Source organism: Natrix helvetica (assembly GCF_964273705.1).
Source record: "Natrix helvetica genome assembly, chromosome: 2".
Classification (NCBI taxonomy): Eukaryota; Metazoa; Chordata; class Lepidosauria; order Squamata; family Natricidae; genus Natrix; species Natrix helvetica.
The window spans coordinates 76948920-76969851 of NC_138552.1; the positions used below are offsets into that span (position 1 = coordinate 76948920).

Consider the following 20932-nt stretch of genomic DNA (forward strand, 5'->3'; position numbering starts at 1 on the left):
CGCGACTACATGCCAGGACGCTCTAATGGAGACTGCTGCCATATCAGAGGGCCGATTCCAGCAACTCGATGCTCAAGGTACCAGCGATGCCGCAGGTGCTGATGTCTCTCAAGTGGTGGATGTCCCCGGCATTGCTCAAGGTCTGCGAATTCAGGGAACAAGAACGGACGCCAACCTGTTCGGTTGGGGGGGGGGCGACCCTAGGCTCCCAGCTGGCACAAGGCCGGTGGTCAAAGAATGGCCTTCAACACAACATAAATTGGCTGGAGCTCCGGGCAGTCCACCTTGCCCTATGACTGTTCCAAACCTCAGTAGAAGGTCATCACGTCCTCGTCTTAACAGACAATGTTGCAGCAAAGGCGCACATCAATCGATAGGGGGGCACACGATCCAGAGCATTGCACACCGAGGCGATGTCACTGGGACACTAGACGGAGAAACACCTGCGCTTCATCCGAGTGCAACACATCACTGGCGTTGACAACCATCAGGCGGACTGGCTGAGCCGGGAGATGTTAGACAACAGAGAGTGGAGTCTGTCCAAGGAGCTCTTCCAAGGGATCTGCCAGAGGTTTGGGAGACCGTTGGTGGACCTGTTCGCCACTCCGTCCAATGCTCAGCTGCCGTTCTTCTTTCGGTTCCCAGCTCGGGGAACGGAGGGGGTCAACGCCCTTCGCTCCAAGTGGCTGGTTGGGCTGCTTTATGTTTTCCCCCTACCTCTCCTTCCCGGGGTCATCCAGAAGGTAGTCAGAGAGCAGGCTGAAGTAATCCTAGTGGTCCTCTACTAGCCCAGGAGGGCCTGGTTCGCGGACCTGCTGAGTCTGTCGGCAGGGTGACCATGGAGGATTCCCCGGGTGGAGGTGAGATTGCTACAGGGGAAGTTGGTCCATCCAGATCCACAGTGGCTCCAACTGGCCATGTGGAGATTGAGCAGGAGCGCCTGAGAGGCACCCTCCTGTCCCAGAAAGTGATCAGAACCATCAAGGCCTCCCTCAGATAGTCAGCCAACAGGATTTATGATTCCACCTGGGTGACATTTGTTTCCTGGTGTCAGGCCACCCACGTGACCCCTTCCAGGGCCATGGTCCCTCATGTCTTGGAATTCCTCCAGGAGGGTCTGGACAAGGGCCTATCCCTAGCCACGGTTAGGAGACAGTTGGCAGCACTGGCCATGGTGCTACCTGGGGAGGGCCCCACTCCGCTACCTCATTTGCCCTTAGTTAAGAGGTTTCTCAAGGGGGCAGCCCACCTTCGTCCACCGCCAGTCCACAGGTTTCCTATGTGACACCTTCCCACGGTGCTACAGGCCCTTATGGCTGAGCCTTTTAAACCACTCTGGATGGTCAGCTGGAAGCTACTCGCTTGTAAGGTTGTGTTCCTGGTGGCTATTACCTCGGCTAGGTAAGTCTCGAAACGGGGGGCTGCTTCCAAAAGTTACATCATCATGTCAACAGTATCAATTCCCAGAAACGACACTAAAGAATGTGGCATGTAAATTCAATAATAAATAAGCGATTGTTGGAATTTGGCAGTTTATATGAACAGTACAGATGTCGGTTTGGGAACCATATAAGATACCCACTTTAGGCTTGGAAACCTAGACTAAGCTGCCCAATTATCGGCATGGGAACCAGACAGATACCCACACAAGGCTTTGGAACCTTGAAGAAGAAACCAAACTATAGGCTTGGGATCTTGAACCAAGAAACCCACCTGTGGCTCATTTTGCACAGCTATTGGGCGGCACGCCCCCTGTGGCGATGGGATTGCTGGGTCTAGTGCCTGAACTGATAGTGACAATGTCACCATGGACCAACGCAATATAATAGTAGTAATGATGTCTATATAAAACAAAGAAGATGAAACAATAATAGAATGCATGTGATGTTGCCATAGCACCATCCTCAACTTTGTCCCTATTTTTAGAGTTTTATACATCTGTGATGAAACACCAACCCTACTTTTTAGGGGGTTGAAACATGCTCTTTCCAAAGAGAATTATTTAATAGAGTTTCCAGAAGGTCTGTTTTTTTGTAAAAGCGGGCTGAAAATACACTATTTTTGGCATTTTTACAAAAACCGTCAACTTTACACTCAATTTGTGAACTATTGGAAAGCAGTAGGAAAATGAAATTTTACATTCGAAAACCTTGTGTTGCTAAGCTATTATGCACAAAGTTTCATGTTTCTCATACCTTTCCTTCCAGAGATATAAAAAACCAAACTTTAACCTTTTTTTGAGCTGCAGTCATTTTCGGCCAACTTTGCTCCAGTTTATCTAGATGGAGATCTCTCATGAGAATATTTTTATTATTTTGTTTAATAGAGCACACCAAGTTGTACTAGTTGGCCAAGTTTTGTTTCTTTCAACAAAATATTGCTGGAGATATTATGTCTCAAAGTTGGTAAACCCTCAGAGTCATACTGTAGAATGCTGCGGTATCGGATCAAACAAATATCTCTGCAAGTATTGCATCGACAAATGTAACACTTTACAAGTGTTCATTGGGGGGACATACAGGTGAAACTCGAAAAATTAGAATATCGTGCAAAATTTCATTTATTTCAGTAATGCAACTTAAAAGATGAAACTAATATATGAGATAAGACTCATTACATTCAAAGCAAGATAGTTCAAGCTGTGATTTGTCATACTTGTGATGATTATGGCTTACATCTTATGAAAACCCCAAATCCACAATCTCAGAAGATTAGAATATTGCATGCAATCAATAAAACAAGGATTGTGCATAGAACAATATCGGACCTCTGAAAAGTATAAGCATGCATAAGTACTCAGTACTTGGTTTGGGGCCCTTTTGCAGAAATTACTGCCTCAATGCAGCGTGGCATGGAAGCTATCAGCCTGTGGCACTGCTGAAGTGTTATGGAAGACCAGGATGCTTCAATAGCGGCCTTCAGCTCTTCGGCATTGTTCGGTCTCACGTCTCTCATCTTTCTCTTGGCAATGCCCCATAGATTCTCTATGGGGTTGAGGTCAGGCGAGTTTGCTGACCAATCAAGCACAGTAATCCCACGGTCATTGAACCAGGTTTTGGTGCTTTTGGCAGTGTGGGCAGGTGCCAAGTCCTGCTGGAAAATGAAGTCAGCATTCCCATAAAGCTTGTCTGCGGAAGGAAGCATGAAGTGCTTCAAAATCTCCTGGTAGACGGCTGCGTTGACCCTGGACTTAATGAAGCACAGTGGACTAACACCAGCAGATGACATGGCTCCCCAAATCAACACAGACTGTGGAAACTTCACACTGGACTTCAAGCATCTTGCAGTGTGTGCCTCTCCATTCTTCCTCCATACTCTGGGTCCTTGGTTTCCAAATGAGATGCAAAAGTTGCTCTCATCAGAAAAGAAAACTTTGGACCACTGAGCAACAGATCAGGTCTGTTTTTCTTTAGCCCAGGTAAGACGCTTCTGACGTTTGTTGTTCAGGAGCGGCTTGACAAGAGGAATACGACATTTGAAGCCCATGTCCAGGATCCATCTGTGTGTGGTGGCTCTTGATGCACTGACTCCAGCCTCAGTCCACTCCTTGTGAAAGTCCCCAACACTTTTGAATGGCCTTTTCCTGACAATCCTCTCCAGGCTGCAGTCACCCCTGCTGATTGTGCACCTTTTTCTTCCACACTTTTCCCTTCCACATAACTTTCTATTAATGTGCTTTGATACAGCACTTTGGGAACATCCAACTTCTTTTGCAATTACCTTTTGAGGGTTTCCCTCCTTATGGAGGATGTCAATGATGGTTTTCTGCACAACTGTCAGGTCAGCAGTCTTTCCCATGATTGTGATTCCTACTAAACCAGACTGAGAGACCATTTAAAGGCTCAGGAACCCTTTGCAGGTGTTATGGCTTAATTAGCTGATTAGACTTTGAGCCTAGAATGTTGCACCTTTTCACAATATTCTAATTTTCTGAGATTGTAGATTTGGGGTTTTCATGAGCTGTAAACCATAATCATCACAATTATGACAAATCATGGATTGAACTATCTTGCTTTGCATGTAATGAGTCTACTTCATATATTAGTTTCACCTTTTAAGTTGCATTACTGAAATAAATGAACTTTTGTACGATATTCTAATTTTTCGAGTTTTACCTGTATGTGCATGTTGACACCAAATTTCATTGAAATCTGTAGTGGTCAAGCTGGGCACTTTTCTGAAATCAGAACACTTGACATGGAATGACCCTTTTGCAAACTTCTGACAAGCAATCAATGGAGAAGCCAGATTCACAGATCATGTCACCTAATGACCATATTACTAACTTAACAACTGCAGTGGTTCACTTAAACACTGTACAAGAAAGATTGTAAAATGTTGCAAAATTCATTTAACAACTGTTTTGCTTAGTAACAGAAATGTAGGGCTCAATTATGGTTGTAAGTTGAGGATTACTTGTAATTATTTGGCATCAGAAATATTAGCTTCATAAAAATATATTTAAAAGTAAATTAATGGCATAATCAATGTTCCCTGTAAGCTGCCGGCTGAGTGACCGCGCACGTAATAAGAAAACGCCACGCAATAGTTTCCAACTGCCCCGCAGTGTTTTTTAATGTCTTAAAATATGACTTAAAATATTCCCCTTCCCTCCCTCCTCTCTCTGCACCGAACTCTCTCCTCCAGCGGGTGAAGTCAAGGAAGACTCTGCCCGGAGATCGATGACGCTGCAGAAGGGAGAATTCCCATTGGTCCTCTGGGGCTTTGTTGGTTGCTGGGAAAACACGATTCACTGGTTGTAGCCTGCATTTCTCTGCAAATCCCCCATTTCTCAGGCATTGCGTTGTCTGAAGCCCCGTTTTGGGCTCAGCAGCCTTTCTGCGATCCCTTCGCTTTGCGGAGAGAGGGAAGCAGTGTGGAGTTGGACTGCCTGAGCCAAAGGGGTCCACGGGATCTTGAGACTTGATTTTTGAGCAGAACCAATCCATTCCACTCTTTCCTTTCCCTTTCTTTCCTTCTTCTATCTTCCTTTCCTTTCCCTTTTCTTTTTCCTTTCCTTTCTCTTTTCCTTCCCTTATTTCCTTTTCCCTTCTTTTTTCTTTTCCCTTCCCTTTCCCTTCCTTCTTCATCCTTTCCTTTCTTTTTTCCCATTTCCTTTCCTTTTTTCCTTTTATTCTTTTCCATTTCCTTTCCTTTTTCCTTTCCTTTTTCCTTTCCTTTTTCCTTTCCTTTTTCCTTTCCTTTTTCCTTTCCTTTCTCCTTTCCTTTCTCCTTTCCTTTCCTTTCCTTTCCTTTCCTTATTTTCTTTTTTCTTCTTTTTTCTTTTCCCTTCCCTTCCCCTCCCTTCTTCATCCTTTCCTTTCTTCTTTCCCATTTCCTTTCCTTTTTCCTTTTTCCTTTTCTTCTTTTCCTTTTCCTTTTCTTTTTCCTTTCTCGTTTTCTTTTGTTTCCTTATTTCCTTTTCCCTTTTTTTCTTTTCTCTTCCCTTCTCTTCCCTTTCCCTCCCTTCTTCAAACCTTTCCTTTTCTTCTTTCCCATTTCCTTTCCTTTCCATCCCCCTTCCTTCCCTCCCTTCCTTCCTGGAGATCTGAGGGAGAGGGAGGGGACTCTTTTCCTCCTTGCCCCCTTCCCCAATATCTGCTCTGATGACAATTATGGCTAAAACAGATTCAGGTGCTCAGGCATGAAAATGTGCCGCTCAGACACTATACTTTTCTGCACACACTGAAAAAAAATTAGAGGGAACATTGGGTATAATGCCTGGAGGATATGAAGATGGAAAACTAAACAGATTAATTCTTCTCAAAAGTTTCTTCTGCAAATTAGTAATTCAAAATAATAATTTCAGCAAATTATAGATGTCTAATTCTCTTTTATTTCTTGGGTTGGGAAGAGGATAGAGTGCAGAGTGATGCACAGTTGCTGTTCTAAAAATATTTTTATGCAAGGGATAAAGAAGGTTTAGCTAATAATTATGATTTGAAAATAATTTAAAGAAAGAAAGATAACACAGTGATTTCTCATGTGAGAATATTTTTTTCAATTGAGACGCACACATTGGCTTAAATTAAGATTTTCAATATAATGACATTGTAATCATCTACAAAATGGTATCAACACCAACTCCATGAAATGTATTTTTTTCAGCCTTTTAGACCTTTGTCGATTTGTATTTTAAAATAAAATATTGCATGAATAGCTGAAGTTCACTTTCAGTAAAAAGCTAAAGTTCATTTTCAATATAAAAAATGTATACTTGTAAGAAAAATATAATTATTTAAACCACATGCAGATTTAGATTTGCTTGTTTAGCATTATGTTAAGAACACAGGAAAAAAGTTACAATAGCAGTCAGATTTGTTTGCATTTTCCCAACAATTTCATGCTTGAAGAGTAAAAGTGATATAATTTCACATTAAAAGCACTATTAAAATGTTTTATAATTATTGCTGTTTTAGGTATGTCAGAAAAGTAATTATAGAGGTGTGTGTTTCCAAATTAAGATTAGACTACTGCCTTACAGAAATATCTAAAATTTGTAATTAAATAAAATACTCTAGTCTCAGTTCCCCTGTCTGATCTCTCCATAGCATTAAAGAATGTAGGCAAATATATAACTGCCTACCTCTGTTTCTCAGCAATCCATATCCATGCATTGACAATAGGTTCTTAACTGTCTCAAAGAAATTCATTTGAGAGTCATATTTGGTGCACTCTTTAAACTGATTACAACGTCTGAAGTTGTATGTTACCTAGAAAAACTGGTTACTTTTACTCTTGCATTCTCACTGTTTTATTGGAAGTTATGCAGATGCAGTTCTCCACAAAGATTTTCCTTTCATATCAAAATGCAGTCAGTCTAATAGCAATGGTATGATAATTGGCACAAAGACTTTGGGGCTTACATCTCAATAGTGCCATTTGTCTGCTTGCATATGACCCAATAGAAATGGTTATTAAGGGTTTTCTTCATGAAATACTAATACTGCATGTCGGTGGTAAAAAGATCTTCTGAGCCTAAGTTCTGTCCACTTGAAATTTCTTTTGCACTCAGAGGTTACTAGTGGTTTGCAGGCAGTTGATCATTTCAACCATCTAATTGTCAATAGGCATTGGATAATCTGCACCTAAAATTGATGTATATTTCTAGGGTGTATAACTTTTAAGGAACTTTATTATTTATTTATTTATTTATTTATTTATTTATTTATTTATTTATTTATTTATTTATTTATTTATTTGATTTATATGGCTGCCCATTTTATGTAAGTTAGCTCTGGGTGATTGACGCAAATAATCCCCCCCCCCAAAAAAAACCTTATAAAAAGCACTCAACCAAAATTATCCAGTCCATCTAACAATACAATTCTCAGGCTCCAACTTCCTCTTATCTTGCAGGATTCAATCTGAGTTCAATCTGTGCATATTGTGTTTCCCTGAAAATAAGACAGGGTCTTATTTTCTTTTGACCCCCCCCCCGGAAATAAGTGCTTGGCCTTATTTTCGGGGAGGTCTTATTATTTTTGAGGGCAGGAGGTGGTGAGTGTGGTCACCTCATCGCTGCTCCTGTTGTGTTGCAATATTTTTGAGGAGGGCTTATTTTCAGGGGAGGGCTTATTTTAGTGAAGGCGCTCAAAAGCCCAATTGGGCTTATTATCCAGGGGGGTCTTATTTTCAGGGAAACAGGATACATCCTAGAGAGTGAGAAGTTCCCTGAGGATGGGATCCAACACAAATCCAAAAGCTTAGAAGAACAAACCTCTGATCCCAGTGACTGACTCAAATTGGATCCTGCAACATTATCCTGGTGTCATGAGCAAATACCCTCAGAGATGCAATCTTGCAAATAAACTGATGTCATACCATGTAACATCTCAGGTCTTAAACCAATGCTTTTTTTAGTTTTTCAGTTCTGTTGGCGAAGGACATTTTGTTGTTGTTAGTTGTGAAGTTGTGTTGACCCATCGTGACCCAATGGACAACGTTTCTCCAGGCCTTCCTTTCCTTTGAATAAATTAACTGTTAAAATCAGTACTCATTGTTTCTGAGTTTCTGATTTTCTGCAGAAGGGAAGGTTGTTCCTCCAAGTTTCAATTGGGTTTTCCCCAAAAAGCACAATAGTTATAAATAGTTCTTGACAAAGATCTGAGCAGGTGTAGAACCTATAATTGTGAATGTTCAGATTATCATTCAAAGAAAGCCTGTTATAGGTAAACATTTTGTTCTTTCAACATATAGGGTACCATTAAATTTCTTCTATGCAGAGGATTTGCTAATCATAAATTCATTTTATAATACCCCAAGATCACATTCTGTTTTATGATACATAATTTTCTTTAAAGTATAAAAGATTTTAATAACTTTAAAGACTTCTTTTCAAAATAGCATATTGTTCTGAGTATCAATGATAGGCATTTTAGATTATTGCTCGTTATAGATTTTGGCAGGAATGAGTATCTGTCATAAATGGGGAGTTAAAAGAACTGGTTTATTGTTTGGAATTCTTGGTATCTTTGCAATACAAGCTACCTTTCAAACCTTAATTCATTTACTCTTACACATGTTCATGAAGTTGCCATCCATTCTTTTAAACTTCCACTTAAATAATTGTTTGCTTTTACCTTCAGAATATAGTTATTTCATATGTCAATTTCTTTTAAGAACTGCCTGAGGTTCTCTTAATTGAAGAGGAAATACAAGAAACAGAATCCTGGGCCAAGCCTCTAGTCTATCTTTGGCAGAACAGAATACCAAATTTTACTGCTGAAAAGGAGCACAATGCAGCTGTTGCCAAGTTGGAACCCTACTGTGCCATTTGCACCCTCCTCAAACCTTACTATAAGGTAAGGAAGTTTTTATTTGAAAAATAAAAGTACAGCTACAGAGAAATTCTGGTACTTACCAAACTATTTTATTGTGAAACTACAAAATGTCTCTCTATTCTTAACATGTAAAGGTTTGAAGGGTAAATACATCTCCATCCAGCATGTCAAAATAAGTACTCTAATTCAAGAGAGGTTTGTGAAATCCTAATACTTACCATTATAAAAGGAAGGAAGGAAGAACTTTGCTTCTTGCTCTTAGCAATGATCTTTGTTGCTTAGTTGCATGGTGTGACAAAAGAAATAGAGAGGAAGTTTATGTGTGTGTGTGTGCGCGCATGCACGCATATATATCTAAATCGGGAGCATAATTTCATTCTTAGCAGATTCCTCAATGTAGATAGACACATACACCCTAATTTAAATAATAAATGCATATTTCTTCTATCCTGGATCTCCTCTTTCATTTATGAAAAACTGATTCTCAATATCAAGTGCCTTTCCATGTGTGCATAAAGGGGAAAGATTTGATCATTTTGTAATTTTTCAAATAAACCCTATTTAATGTTTTTAATTCCCATTTTACGTCCAGATTTGGTATTTTCCTCCTTGCTACAGAGAGCTGAAATGATTTTGTATTATTTATGTCTTTTGATTTATTACGTACTTCACAGAATACTTTATACAATACTTTACATATTGTATAAATCATAAAATCAACTAAGATATAAAATAACAATCATATCTTAAATCCCAGCATAAAGCACAATAAAAATGGATAATATAAACATTTAGTCTCACACTTGGAATCAAAACAATTAGATCAATAAGTTATAAAAAAAAATCTTAGGAGAATTTTTAAAAGCCAAAAACTGACCCTGATAATGAAGCTACTGAGTTTTTAAAGACAGCATTCCACAATTTGGCAGCTGATGTGACAATCCTGTTTCACATACCTGTCTTTTCCATTTCAGACTGGAATAAATGTTTTCTCGTTCTTCTATTGTTTACATTGCAATTATTTTGACTAACTGTCAATATAAGAGTTCTTCAGTGCATTTACACTAGCTTTGGCTGTTCAGATATTAATGATATATAATCATGGATAATAATCTATTTCATCATGTTGCTAAATAAAATAAATATCCAGTTAGGTGCATTGATAGTTGTGATATAGAAGGCATATTCTCTTTGTCTTGCATATATTTTACTCTTTATATTGTACTTATCATCCTTAAAGTTTATCAATTTATCAAAAGGTGAACATCACATTGGTAGTTAATTAATATACTCTCCATTTTTGACAAGAGCTTAGATTGTTCTTTTGAATCTGAATTCAAACTAGTGTAACTATAGAAGGATGATATTCTTGGTTGTACACCTCATGAGACAAAATTTCCAGGTCTTAATCGAATGCTCCCTGGCTACAGCAGATGCAATTTTACTTTATAGAATGATGCTTGATGCTTCCCTCATTGTCAATGTACTGATTTCTGCTCTTTTCTTATTTTATTAATGATAAAAATTAATAGTAAGAACTGAATTTGGTGACAGAAAGAAGATTTAAAATAAGTGCCAAAGTCTTCTTCAACTTCTAATTCTAAAATTAGAAGTAAAACTTCTAATTTTATCAAAAAAAAAGCCACCTTCAAAAATAAATTGCATTGAATGTAATATTATTATGAATTATAGAAAATTTACAAAAACAAAAGAAAATTGAATAACCATCTTTTTATTTAAAATTATTTTTCAGGCTGATAAACCTAATGAAGAAATATATGCCTGGTCAGAAACAAAGCAAAAAGAAATATGTATGTCCAATGAAAAGACAAAACCACTTATTCCAGAGATATGTTTTATTTATAGCGAGGAGAATACTGAAAACTATCCATCCAATGGCTTTATTGAAGAAGATGGGACTAGTATACTAATATCCTGTGCAGAATGTTGTGTACAGGTCCATGCAAGTATGTATCATAGCTTTACATTCTAGTTTGAATTGTTAAGCTAATCTCTGAATAACTACAATAATTAATCTATCATTACTCCTGGAGGACATGTATGATGATATAGAACTCATTTGTATAAAAAAATGAAATGGCCTAATACTGATGAAATCAGAAAATAGGTTTAAATATTCTATAGAGCAGAAATAGAGCATGATTTGAATAACTGAGCTGTTGTCTTTGTATGAATCTATAATTCTACTACAATGTTTTACACCATATCTAAAGATTAGGTACTTAAGTTACTTGATTGAATTGCAGCATTACACATTACACAGTGCTGGGCCTTCATCATAGAACATTATTGCTCTAGTAGTCAAGTAGTAATTTTATCACATGGCAAATATATTGGATTAATAGGCAAGCTAACATAGTCAAAGAATTTTAAAAGACAACTGTTTTGAGGAATGAGAACTGTTGCTAAGATATATATTTCAGCTGCATATTTTTGAGAAAATGCTTGTTCTTCACTTTCTTTAATCACAGCATACAAATCATCTATCTTTTTTTAATGGTTCAGTTACATGTTACCTCTTTAGCTAGATAAATAACAAAGTGCAAAACCTGTTGTATCATTTTTGCTCTTTCATTGTAGGTTGCTATGGTATTCCTTCCCACGAAATCCACGATGGATGGCTTTGTTGTAGATGCAAAAGAGGAGCCTGGACAGCTGTAAGTTATGAACTTTATTTAATTGTTCAAAATCCCGACCGACTAAATCTCCAGATTATATGTGACAATAAAACATAAATGTATGTATCTCAGAATCATGAAGTATTTATTTTATGAATTTAACATCTTGTTTTAATTAGAATTCAGAATGATTTTTTGATTTCACTTTGGTATATGGTAAATAAAGTGTATAAATTAAAAATCCAAATACTGAATATCTTGATACTAATAGCCATCAGAAATTCCTCTCATTATTTGTTGTTGCAATGCTGCTGATAGCCAACTAGTTCCAAACTGTAACTAATCAACTGAGGCTTTTTGATACCACTTTTAAATTGCTGAGTACTGCACAAGTTATTCCAAGTTTGCACAATATTCCATCTAGAAAGATTAATGGACTGCCAATAATTTATTACTTCTCTTTGTAGCTAGATGAACAGACTGAAATTTAAAATTGATATCAATGAAGGGTAAATGCTACCGTTAAGTTCATAGGTTCAAGGCAATAGACTAAAATCCTTTGTTGAATACATATAATACAGGTAATTGGTATATAAAAGAATCATACAGAATATAATGTATGCCCCCAAATATCAATAATTTGAGATCTTTCTTTTCTATCGAGTTTATGATGTAAAGGTAATGCAAATATTTCCCATGTTCTTCTATTTTAAAAATGTATTTTATGCGGGATTTGGGAGGGTTGCTAAGGTACTTTAAATGAAAATATTTATGTCTTATGTTTATGTTTTTACATGTCTGGAGTTGAATGGTTTCAAGATCCATACCTCTTACTCCTTGAATATCTTTCTTATGTTGTTCCAGTGTAAAGTTTCTTTTCCTCAAGAAATGCTCAATCCTTTTATAATTACTGGTTTCCTCTAAGAATTTAGTTTAATTTTATATACTGAAATTTTATAATTTCAGTTCGACTGGAGGAAACAGTAATTAAAATATTCAAAATAATTAAGTTGTTAGTGTAGAAGATAAAACTACTGAAATTTGAGCCATCTTTCACATTTAGGAACACTTTCATTTATCTCAAGTTAGTTGAGACGTTTCATGAAAGTAAAGGTGATTAAAGAAGTGGAAAAATCCCAAACCCAGAGTGTTGTGGGAACTTTTTATAAACATGATGTGTATAAAGAGATATAAATTATTCAGAAATATATGTGCTCCCTTATTATTTTTATTTTATAATTGCTAATAAATTCAACATATAGTACAGTAGTCCAGAATTTACCATTCATTTTGTAAAAATTGACATTTCTTTCCACCTAAAGCTATTGTAGCCTTCCCAGGTAAACCAGACAGTAAGCAGGACTAAGTGAAGTATCTTTACTTTATTGCAAGGGTACATTAACACAATTTTGCAAGTTTGATTGTACAAACTTTCCACTGTCAGTTTTAACTACTTGATCTATTAGGACAGGTCCTTCCTACGTTTCTTTCTCTGACCATTAAGCCATTGAGGGCTTCTATCTCTTTGTTTGCTAGACAGCATGTCTTCCCCTCATTCCCCAAGGTCATCCATACATTCTATTACAGCTATGAAAGTACACTTAAAATTATATTTACTTACTTGCTTATTTGGGTTTATGTGCTGCTCCACTCATGTGTGACTATTAGTAGATAACATTCCCCCATCCAGTAATGAGATTAAAACACTAACTTTTTTAAAACATCATTGCCTAAAAGTAACAAGAAACAAGCAGTGCTATTCTTGGCGCAGGAAAGAAGACATTGCAACAGATTCCCCAAGGCCCTCTGAAAAAGCATTTTGAAAAGCCTAATGGCCTATTGATACTGTAACAGTTTTGGATACAGTCTGATCTCGGAGGAAATACTGTTCCAAGGGAAGTGGGCAGTGACATGAAAACTGTTCCTGAGGTCTCTCAGATCTGGGTGCTGAATGAAACATGGCAGAAGGCAGCCTCAAGATACCCAAATCCTTAGCTAAGTTGTTCCTCATAAAAACTGAGTAACTAAAAACAACACTGGGCTACTTTTAAAAACTACTTCATTTTACTAATTAACTTTGGTATCTATATTTTTTCATAACATGCTTGTAAGTTACTTCTAATGTATCCTTTGTCCTACACAAATTGGAAAGAGAAGCATTAGCAATGAACTTTGCAATAAATAATGACTTTGCCTCAATCCCACTATGGAATATATTAGTATTTTTCACAGCAGTTTAGTTTATTTCCTTTTATGAAGAGTAAGAAGTAGACTGAAGAGGTTGGAAGGGACAATAATTCCTTCTAGCTGTTGGTAAAGAACAAACAGAAGATAGCAAACATGAAGTGTATATTAACCAAGGCAGGCAAATAAAATGGCAAATGCCAATTTAGAACATATTCATACAAAAAACGGTGATTCATATGTATAGCTAATTCAGTGTTTGCTTGGTGAGCTGCTATTAAAATTTTTCTAGAGTCCATTTCTGAATCTGTAATATGTTTTCGTTTTAGCAGGGTAAGCACTCTTTCCAGGCAAAATTGAATTTTTCTTCCCTTGCTGGCTACCCGATAAAATTGTGAAAGTTCCTTATCCGGCAATCAGAAATTCTGGGACTTATGAGACACCTTTTGTTACAGCTTCAGTAAGAGTTGTGGGTGGGTTTAGAAAGGAGGGAGAATGGCAGAAGTCAATTCCAAGAACTGACAGTGTGTCTTTTAAGTCAGAATGTAATTATCGGTTTAGTTCAGTTAAACAGAGATATACAGCTCTGCTGCTCTAACAAGAGTGTGTCAGTTTTCTTTTAGCCAAGGAACTGACATGGCACCTTTTAGCATTAGTAAGAAGAATGATCATAAGTTTCCTTGTGTAGGTAGCTTGGTTATTTTTAGAATGATGAGGGTTTCTCATCTAATAATACCTACACATGTCTAATTTATGATGAAGACCTATGAATGGATAAATGTAAGAGTAGGTTTTAGTGCTGGACCTCAGAACTGAACTGTAAGTATAAGCCTTGAGCAACTCTATGAACAACTGCTTCACAACCTATGTTCCAGCAGAAAGTGAAACAATCCAGTCATAAATCAGAAAATACATCATTGTGTTTGCTTGTAGAGCCATAAATCAGGCATCAGCCTTCCATCTGGGTTGCAGGGGATCAGGCAGTAGCACAGAAGTGAAAGTCCAAATATAGAAGTCACGTTTCAGTGCAGAGGTAGGTGCAGTTGATGGATCCAGTCCAAGTGTCAAGAATTCATGCAACATTTTATGAACATTCATAAAATGTTCAACATCTTCTGATGTTGCAAGTGTCCCTACAAAATATCTCTCCTCAGTAGTACCCTTAATATCCAAGGCTTCTTTACCACTGGGGTCGGACAAGGAACAATGTCAGTTCCCATCAGGTGGTTTCCACTGCAAATGGTTATTTCTTTGCTTTGCTTCTAACCTCTATACATGCTGCTGGCATTCTCAAAGCTTGGGATGCCTTCCTCCAGCTTCAGGTCAGGAACCTATATATGAGAGAGAAAGGAAGGCAGTATAATAATAATAATAATAAATTTGGATTTATTAGCCGCTCCCTTTCCAGACAGGACTCGGGACGGCGTACAGTGGAGCATATAGAACATAAAACATGTGTACAAACACATAAACATACATATATACAAAGACACACATGCACGGAGGAGGTAACAAATTACATAGACAGTTAAAAATCACCATTAAAATACCCCAATTGTAAGAAACCCAATGTAAAATTAAAATTTAAAATTTAAAAAGACAGTCAGGAGGAGTAAGAAAAATTACGGTTGAGCCAGGCCAGATAATTGAAAGAGGTGGGTCTTCAGCTGTACACGAAAGGAGCGGAGATCGGAAGTAATCCTGATGTCACGGGGGAGGTCATTCCACAGGGCTGGGCCCATCACAGAGAAGGCTCTGCTCCTGGGTGTCGCCCCCCGACACTGTTTGGCGGACGGCACCCGGAGAAGTCCCTCTCTGTGTGAGCGAATTGGTCGTAGGGATGTGTGGGGCAGGATGCGATCCTGCATGTAACTAGGTCCTGTGCCATGAAGCGCTTTAAAGATCATAATCAAAACCTTGAATTTGATTATCTGCATTGGTTCTTCTTTGGTTGACATTGGAGCTGAAGGCTTTTTTTTCTGAGTTATACTCATTCAAGGAACAGCAGCTGCCTACCATCTCACCAATCATTAGCTCTGATAATTTATCACATCTATCTACTTTATCTATTCTGTTTTCATTAATCTTGCTATTATATATATTTTGAAGTCAGTCATCCAATTGAATCACATGTCCAAAATATATGAATTTCTGTTTGCTGATCATCTCAAGCAAGCAATAATTCTTTCATCCAGGATCAACCAATTGATTCTTCTTGCAATCCTGTTCAAAACAGGATTTATTCTTACTTCTCCTTCTGTCTTGTCTACCTTTATTCCTGAGCCCAGAGATAGTAAAAGGTAAACATTTCCCTTGTTCAGTTATGTCCAACTCATGGAGGGTGGTGCTCATCTCTGTTTCTTAGCCAAGGGAGCCAATGTTGTCCAAAGACACTTTTGTGCTCATGTAGCCAGCATGACTATATGCTGAGGCGCACAGAATGCAGTTACTTTCCCACCAAAGTGGTACCTATTTATCTACTTGCATTAGCATGCTTTTGAACTGCTAGGTGGGCAGGAGCTGCAGCAAGTAATGGGAACTCACTCTGTTGTGCTTGGGTCTTAAACCCGGACTGTCAACTTTCCAGCTAACAAGCTTAGCATCTTTAACATTGATCTTTACTTCTGCACATTGTCTACCTTTATTCCTGAGCCCAGAGATAGTTTAGTCTACCATTTTCATGTTTTGCCCTCTGTTTCACTAATCATTCTGATTAATATTATCTTTCTCATCTTAATATTCAGCTTCACATTTTACTTTACAATTTTATTTCCACTTTAGATTTTGGTCATAAACTATTGTGTGAATTACTTTCATATAACTAAGTGCTGCCATCAGCCTATCTCCATGTACTGGCATTTTGGCCTCACATTCTGATTCAGCTTTTATTTCTTGCCATTGTTACAATATATTGGCAAGACAAGCTAAATAGATATATGGATAATATGTATCCTTGTCTCATTTCCTTTCCTATTTTTAAATATCTTCTTTGTTCTAAACTCCGTTTTTAGTCTAGTTTTTCATTCAATGTAGATTTCCTTAGAAGAATAAGAATATGTATGACACACTGAGGAATATTTATTTCTAGCATCATTTACATAATCAAAGCAATGCCTTGTTATCATTAACTTGGAAAACAAGTGATGAGTAAAGGCTCTGGTTATCATGATCTCATGACAGAAATAGTAAGTACTTTTTGTAAGTACTCAGATTAGATATAATTCAAGTTGTTCAATATATCTTTGGTGCAATGATGTCATTATGTACATGTCATTTTAATATCCTCATAGCTTATTACAGACATCACTATAATAGTTAGAAAAGTACTTCTATTCACAATCTGTCTTTGTTGATTCTCTCTGTTCATTTGATATTTCAACTCTCTGTACAGCTCTAATTTTCTTTTTAATATTAAGAAATGCTTTGCTTATGTAAGAAGTTGTTTTCTTGTATCTTCTTCAGTATTAGGTATATATTATGATTATAAAAAGGTAGAATAAAAATCATACATAAGCAAACATAAATAAAACCACATTCTCCCAACTTCTAGAGTCCCTATTTATTGGTTTAGCACCATTAGTATTTTAATTGTTCATTCTGTAATCCTATTTATAAACTGTTTCAGAATAATCTTTCCATCTCTTTAAATTTTGCCTCATATATCCTTTATGATTTGCTGTTTATTCTCCAATTACAAGTATCCTTTTAATTTCTCACATATTTTAAAACATGTTTTGTTTTCCTTCTCTTTTTTCTTTTCATTGGCATTCTTTATCAAGATATCTTTTTGTATCTTTTTTGCATGATTTTGTAAACCTGTTGCCTTCAGTCTTTGCATATGCATCTTGTTGTCCAAGGATTTCTCTATCTTTTGGGGGGAAGTGGCTTCTCTTGTTATAAAATAATGAACAGAAGCATTCTGCTGGATTGTATTGTATTTTTCTGTCTTCTATTTTGAATTATTTATTGATGTGATTCCACTGTTACCCATGTGGTAATGCCCAGTATAGAGTTTGCTTTTATGACCCAATTGACTATGTCCAATTCTTCACTTTCTCCAGCTTTTGTATACTAGTTATGCAAAGTACCATGCTCTTTCTAAATTGTATTTAGCACATGTTCTAATCTGCCATAGAATTCTTCCATTTGTATTTGTCATTATATTTTGAAGAGAAATAATTTAAAATAATGTTAATGTTCACTGTATATATACAGTATGTTACAGTATATGTGGTATGTAGAATAAATACAGTTATAGAACAACTTCTAGTTTATTCTGCCTTTCCCCTCTTTTTTTAGTTCTTTTTAGAAGACCTCTAAAAAGCTATTTATGAATAAATATCTTCACTATCTATAGGCATCCCCACAGTCATTCCTTTTGGCAATACTCACAATGACTCAAATCCTGCATCATTCAAGATGTTTCACATCCCTTCAAAAGATTATATGCATTTTTATATACCATATGTTTGCACTGTTTTCTATGTGTCTGCTAATAGTTATTGAAGAAGATGAAGAGTTCTATATTATCCACCTTTGGTGTGGGGCTAATTTAAAGAAAACAAGGGGGAAAAGGAAAAAGAATGGCCCTGCTTCATCTAGAGAAATAAAAGAACCAATAAGTTTCATAATTCATCTGTCCTGTTCTTAAAAGTGAAACTATATTCACCCTCACCCATAGCTTCTTGATTGAGAGGAAATGCCTCATTAATCTTAAATTTTTTGAGCAGAAACTACTAATAAAGTCAGGAAGAATAATGACTAATAATTCAGGGAACAGGACATACTCTAGTATGTAGCCTAAATTTATCCTTCTGGCAGTCTCTTCAAACATGAATGCCTTCATTTTATTTATAAGGCTAAATGGGAAAATAAGAATTCTAACAATTTATGTTAAAGATTGAAAATCAGTAAATGTGTATAAATTAAATAACAATTTTCTATGGCTTTCTCATTCATACTAAAATATTTAGTATGTTATTTTCATAATTCTGAGCAACAAATGTATAATGGAGAATATAAACTGGAAGTCTATAGCTCATAACATATTAAGGACATTCTATGGTTCCATATTGACCTTATCTAAAGTCAGTTCCATTTAACTAGCTATTCATGCTTCTGAAAAAAAAAGATGATCTGGTATATTCCAAAGAAATAACCGAGGAATGGATGGTTGGTACTTCCTCTGATTAAGTGCAGTTTGAAAGAATATGTGGATGTACAGTGAGGCAAAAAAGTATTTAGTCAGCCACCAATTGTGCAAGTTCTCCCACTTAAAAAGATGAGAGAGGCCTGTAATTGGCATCATAGGTAGACCTCAACTATGAGAGACAAAATGTTTAAAAAAAACCAATCAGTCACATTGGCTGATTTGGAAAGAATTTATTTGCAAATTATGGTGGAAAATAAGTATTTGGTCACCTACAAAAAAGCAAGATTTCTGGCTCTCACAGACCTGTACCGTCTTCTTTAAGAGGCTCCTCTGTCCTGCACTCATTACCTGTATCAATGGCACCTGTTTGAACTTGTTATCAGTATAAAAGAGACCTGTCCACAACCTCAAACAGTCACACTCCAAACTCCACTATGGTGAAGACTAAAGAGCTGTCGAAGGACACCAGAAACAAAATTGTAGACCTGCACCAGGCTGGGAAGACTGAATCTGCAATAGGCAAGCAGCTTGGTGTGAACAAATCAACTGTGGGAGCAGTAATTAGAAAATGGAAGACATACAAGACCACTGATAATCTCCCTCGATCTGGGGCTCCATGCAAGATCTCACCCCATGGGGTCAAAATGATCACAAGAACGGTGAGCAAAAATCCCAGGACCACACGGGGGGACCTAGTGAATGACCTGCAGAGAGCTGGGACCAACGTAACAAAGGCTACCATCAGTAACACACTACGCCACCAGGGACTCAGATCCTGCAGTGCCAGACGTGTCCCCTTGCTTAAGCCAGTACATGTCCAGGCCTGTCTGAAGTTTGCTAGAGAGCATTTGGATGATCCAGAAGAGGATTGGGAGAATGTCATATGGTTAGATGAAACCAAAATAGAACCGTTTAGTAGAAACACAACTCGGCGTGTTTGGAGGAGAGAGAATGCTGAGTTGCATCCAAAGAACACCATGCCTACTGTGAAGCATGGGGGTGGCAACATCATACTTTGGGGCTGTTTCTCTGCAAAGGGACCAGGACTGATCCCTGTACAGGACAGAATGAATGGGGCCATGTATCATGAGATTTTGAGTGCAAACCTCCTTCCATCAGCAAGAGCATTGAAGATGAAACGTGGCTGGGTCTTTCAACATGACAATGATCCCAAACATACTGCCCGGGCAACGAAGGAGTGGCTTTATAAGAAGCATTTCAAGGTCCTGGAGTGGCCTAGCCAGTCTTCAGATCTCAACCCCATAGAAAACCTTTGGAGGGAGTTGAAAGTCCATGTTGCCCAGTGACAGCCCCAAAACATCACTGCTCTAGAGGAGATCTGCATGGAGGAATGGGCCAACATACCAGCAACAGTGTGTGCCAACCTTGTGAAGACTTATAGGAAACGTTTGACCTCTGTCATTGCCAACAAAGGATATATAACGAAGTATTGAGATGAACTTTTGATATTGACCAAATACTTATTTTCCACCATAATTTGCAAATAAATTCTTTCCAAATCAGCCAATGTGATTGTATGGTTTTTTTTTTTTACATTTTGTCTCTCATAGTTGAGGTCTACCTATGATGCCAATTACAGGCCTCTCTCATCTTTTTAAGTGGGAGAACTTGCACAATTGGTGGCTGACTAAATACTTTTTTGCCCCACTGTATGTTCATCTCAAGTTTCTTTTATACGAGGATTCTGTTCTCTTTTAAAACGAGCTTGGGTCATTTTTGATGGATTATCTGTTTCCTAATACTGGGTAGTTGCCTTTTTGATTGTTTGATTGGATCATTGCAGCTTTGTTGTGTTTGCGAGAAATGAGCCACTTTGCCTACAAGTCCTGGAGTTTTCTTCCCTCCTGCCAATATTCAAATGTTAAACACAAAAAGGACTTCCTTCCTTCCTTCCTTCCTTCCTTCCTTCCTTCCTTCCTTCCTTCCTTCCTTCCTTCCTTCCTTCCTTCCTTCCTTCCTCCCTCCCTCCCTCCCTCCCTCCCTCCCTCCCTCCCTGCCTCCCTCCCTCCCTCCCTCCCTCCCTCCCTTTTTTGTTCTGTGGAATAAGGCTAAAGATCTTTTGTTTCTCAAGGATCTGGAGTGGCTCAGCAGGCAGGGCATTGATTGAATGCTGTTCTTTATACTCTTCCCCTTGTCAGCTGTGGGAATACTGA

At 37.6% G+C, this 20932-nt stretch overlaps 1 protein-coding gene across 13 annotated transcripts in view; it reads left to right on the plus strand.

Moving 5' to 3' along the window:
• The window catches only part of KDM4C (lysine demethylase 4C), a 221225-nt gene that overhangs the window by 139187 nt on the left and 61106 nt on the right, over positions 1–20932 (plus strand). For all 13 annotated transcript variants that reach the window (XM_081945825.1, XM_081945829.1, XM_081945833.1 and 10 more), the window contains 3 exons: positions 8623–8804; positions 10537–10750; positions 11385–11461. In XM_081945825.1, the coding sequence (XP_081801951.1) occupies positions 8623–8804; positions 10537–10750; positions 11385–11461 (473 nt within the window). The remainder of the gene's footprint in view (positions 1–8622; positions 8805–10536; positions 10751–11384; positions 11462–20932) is intronic.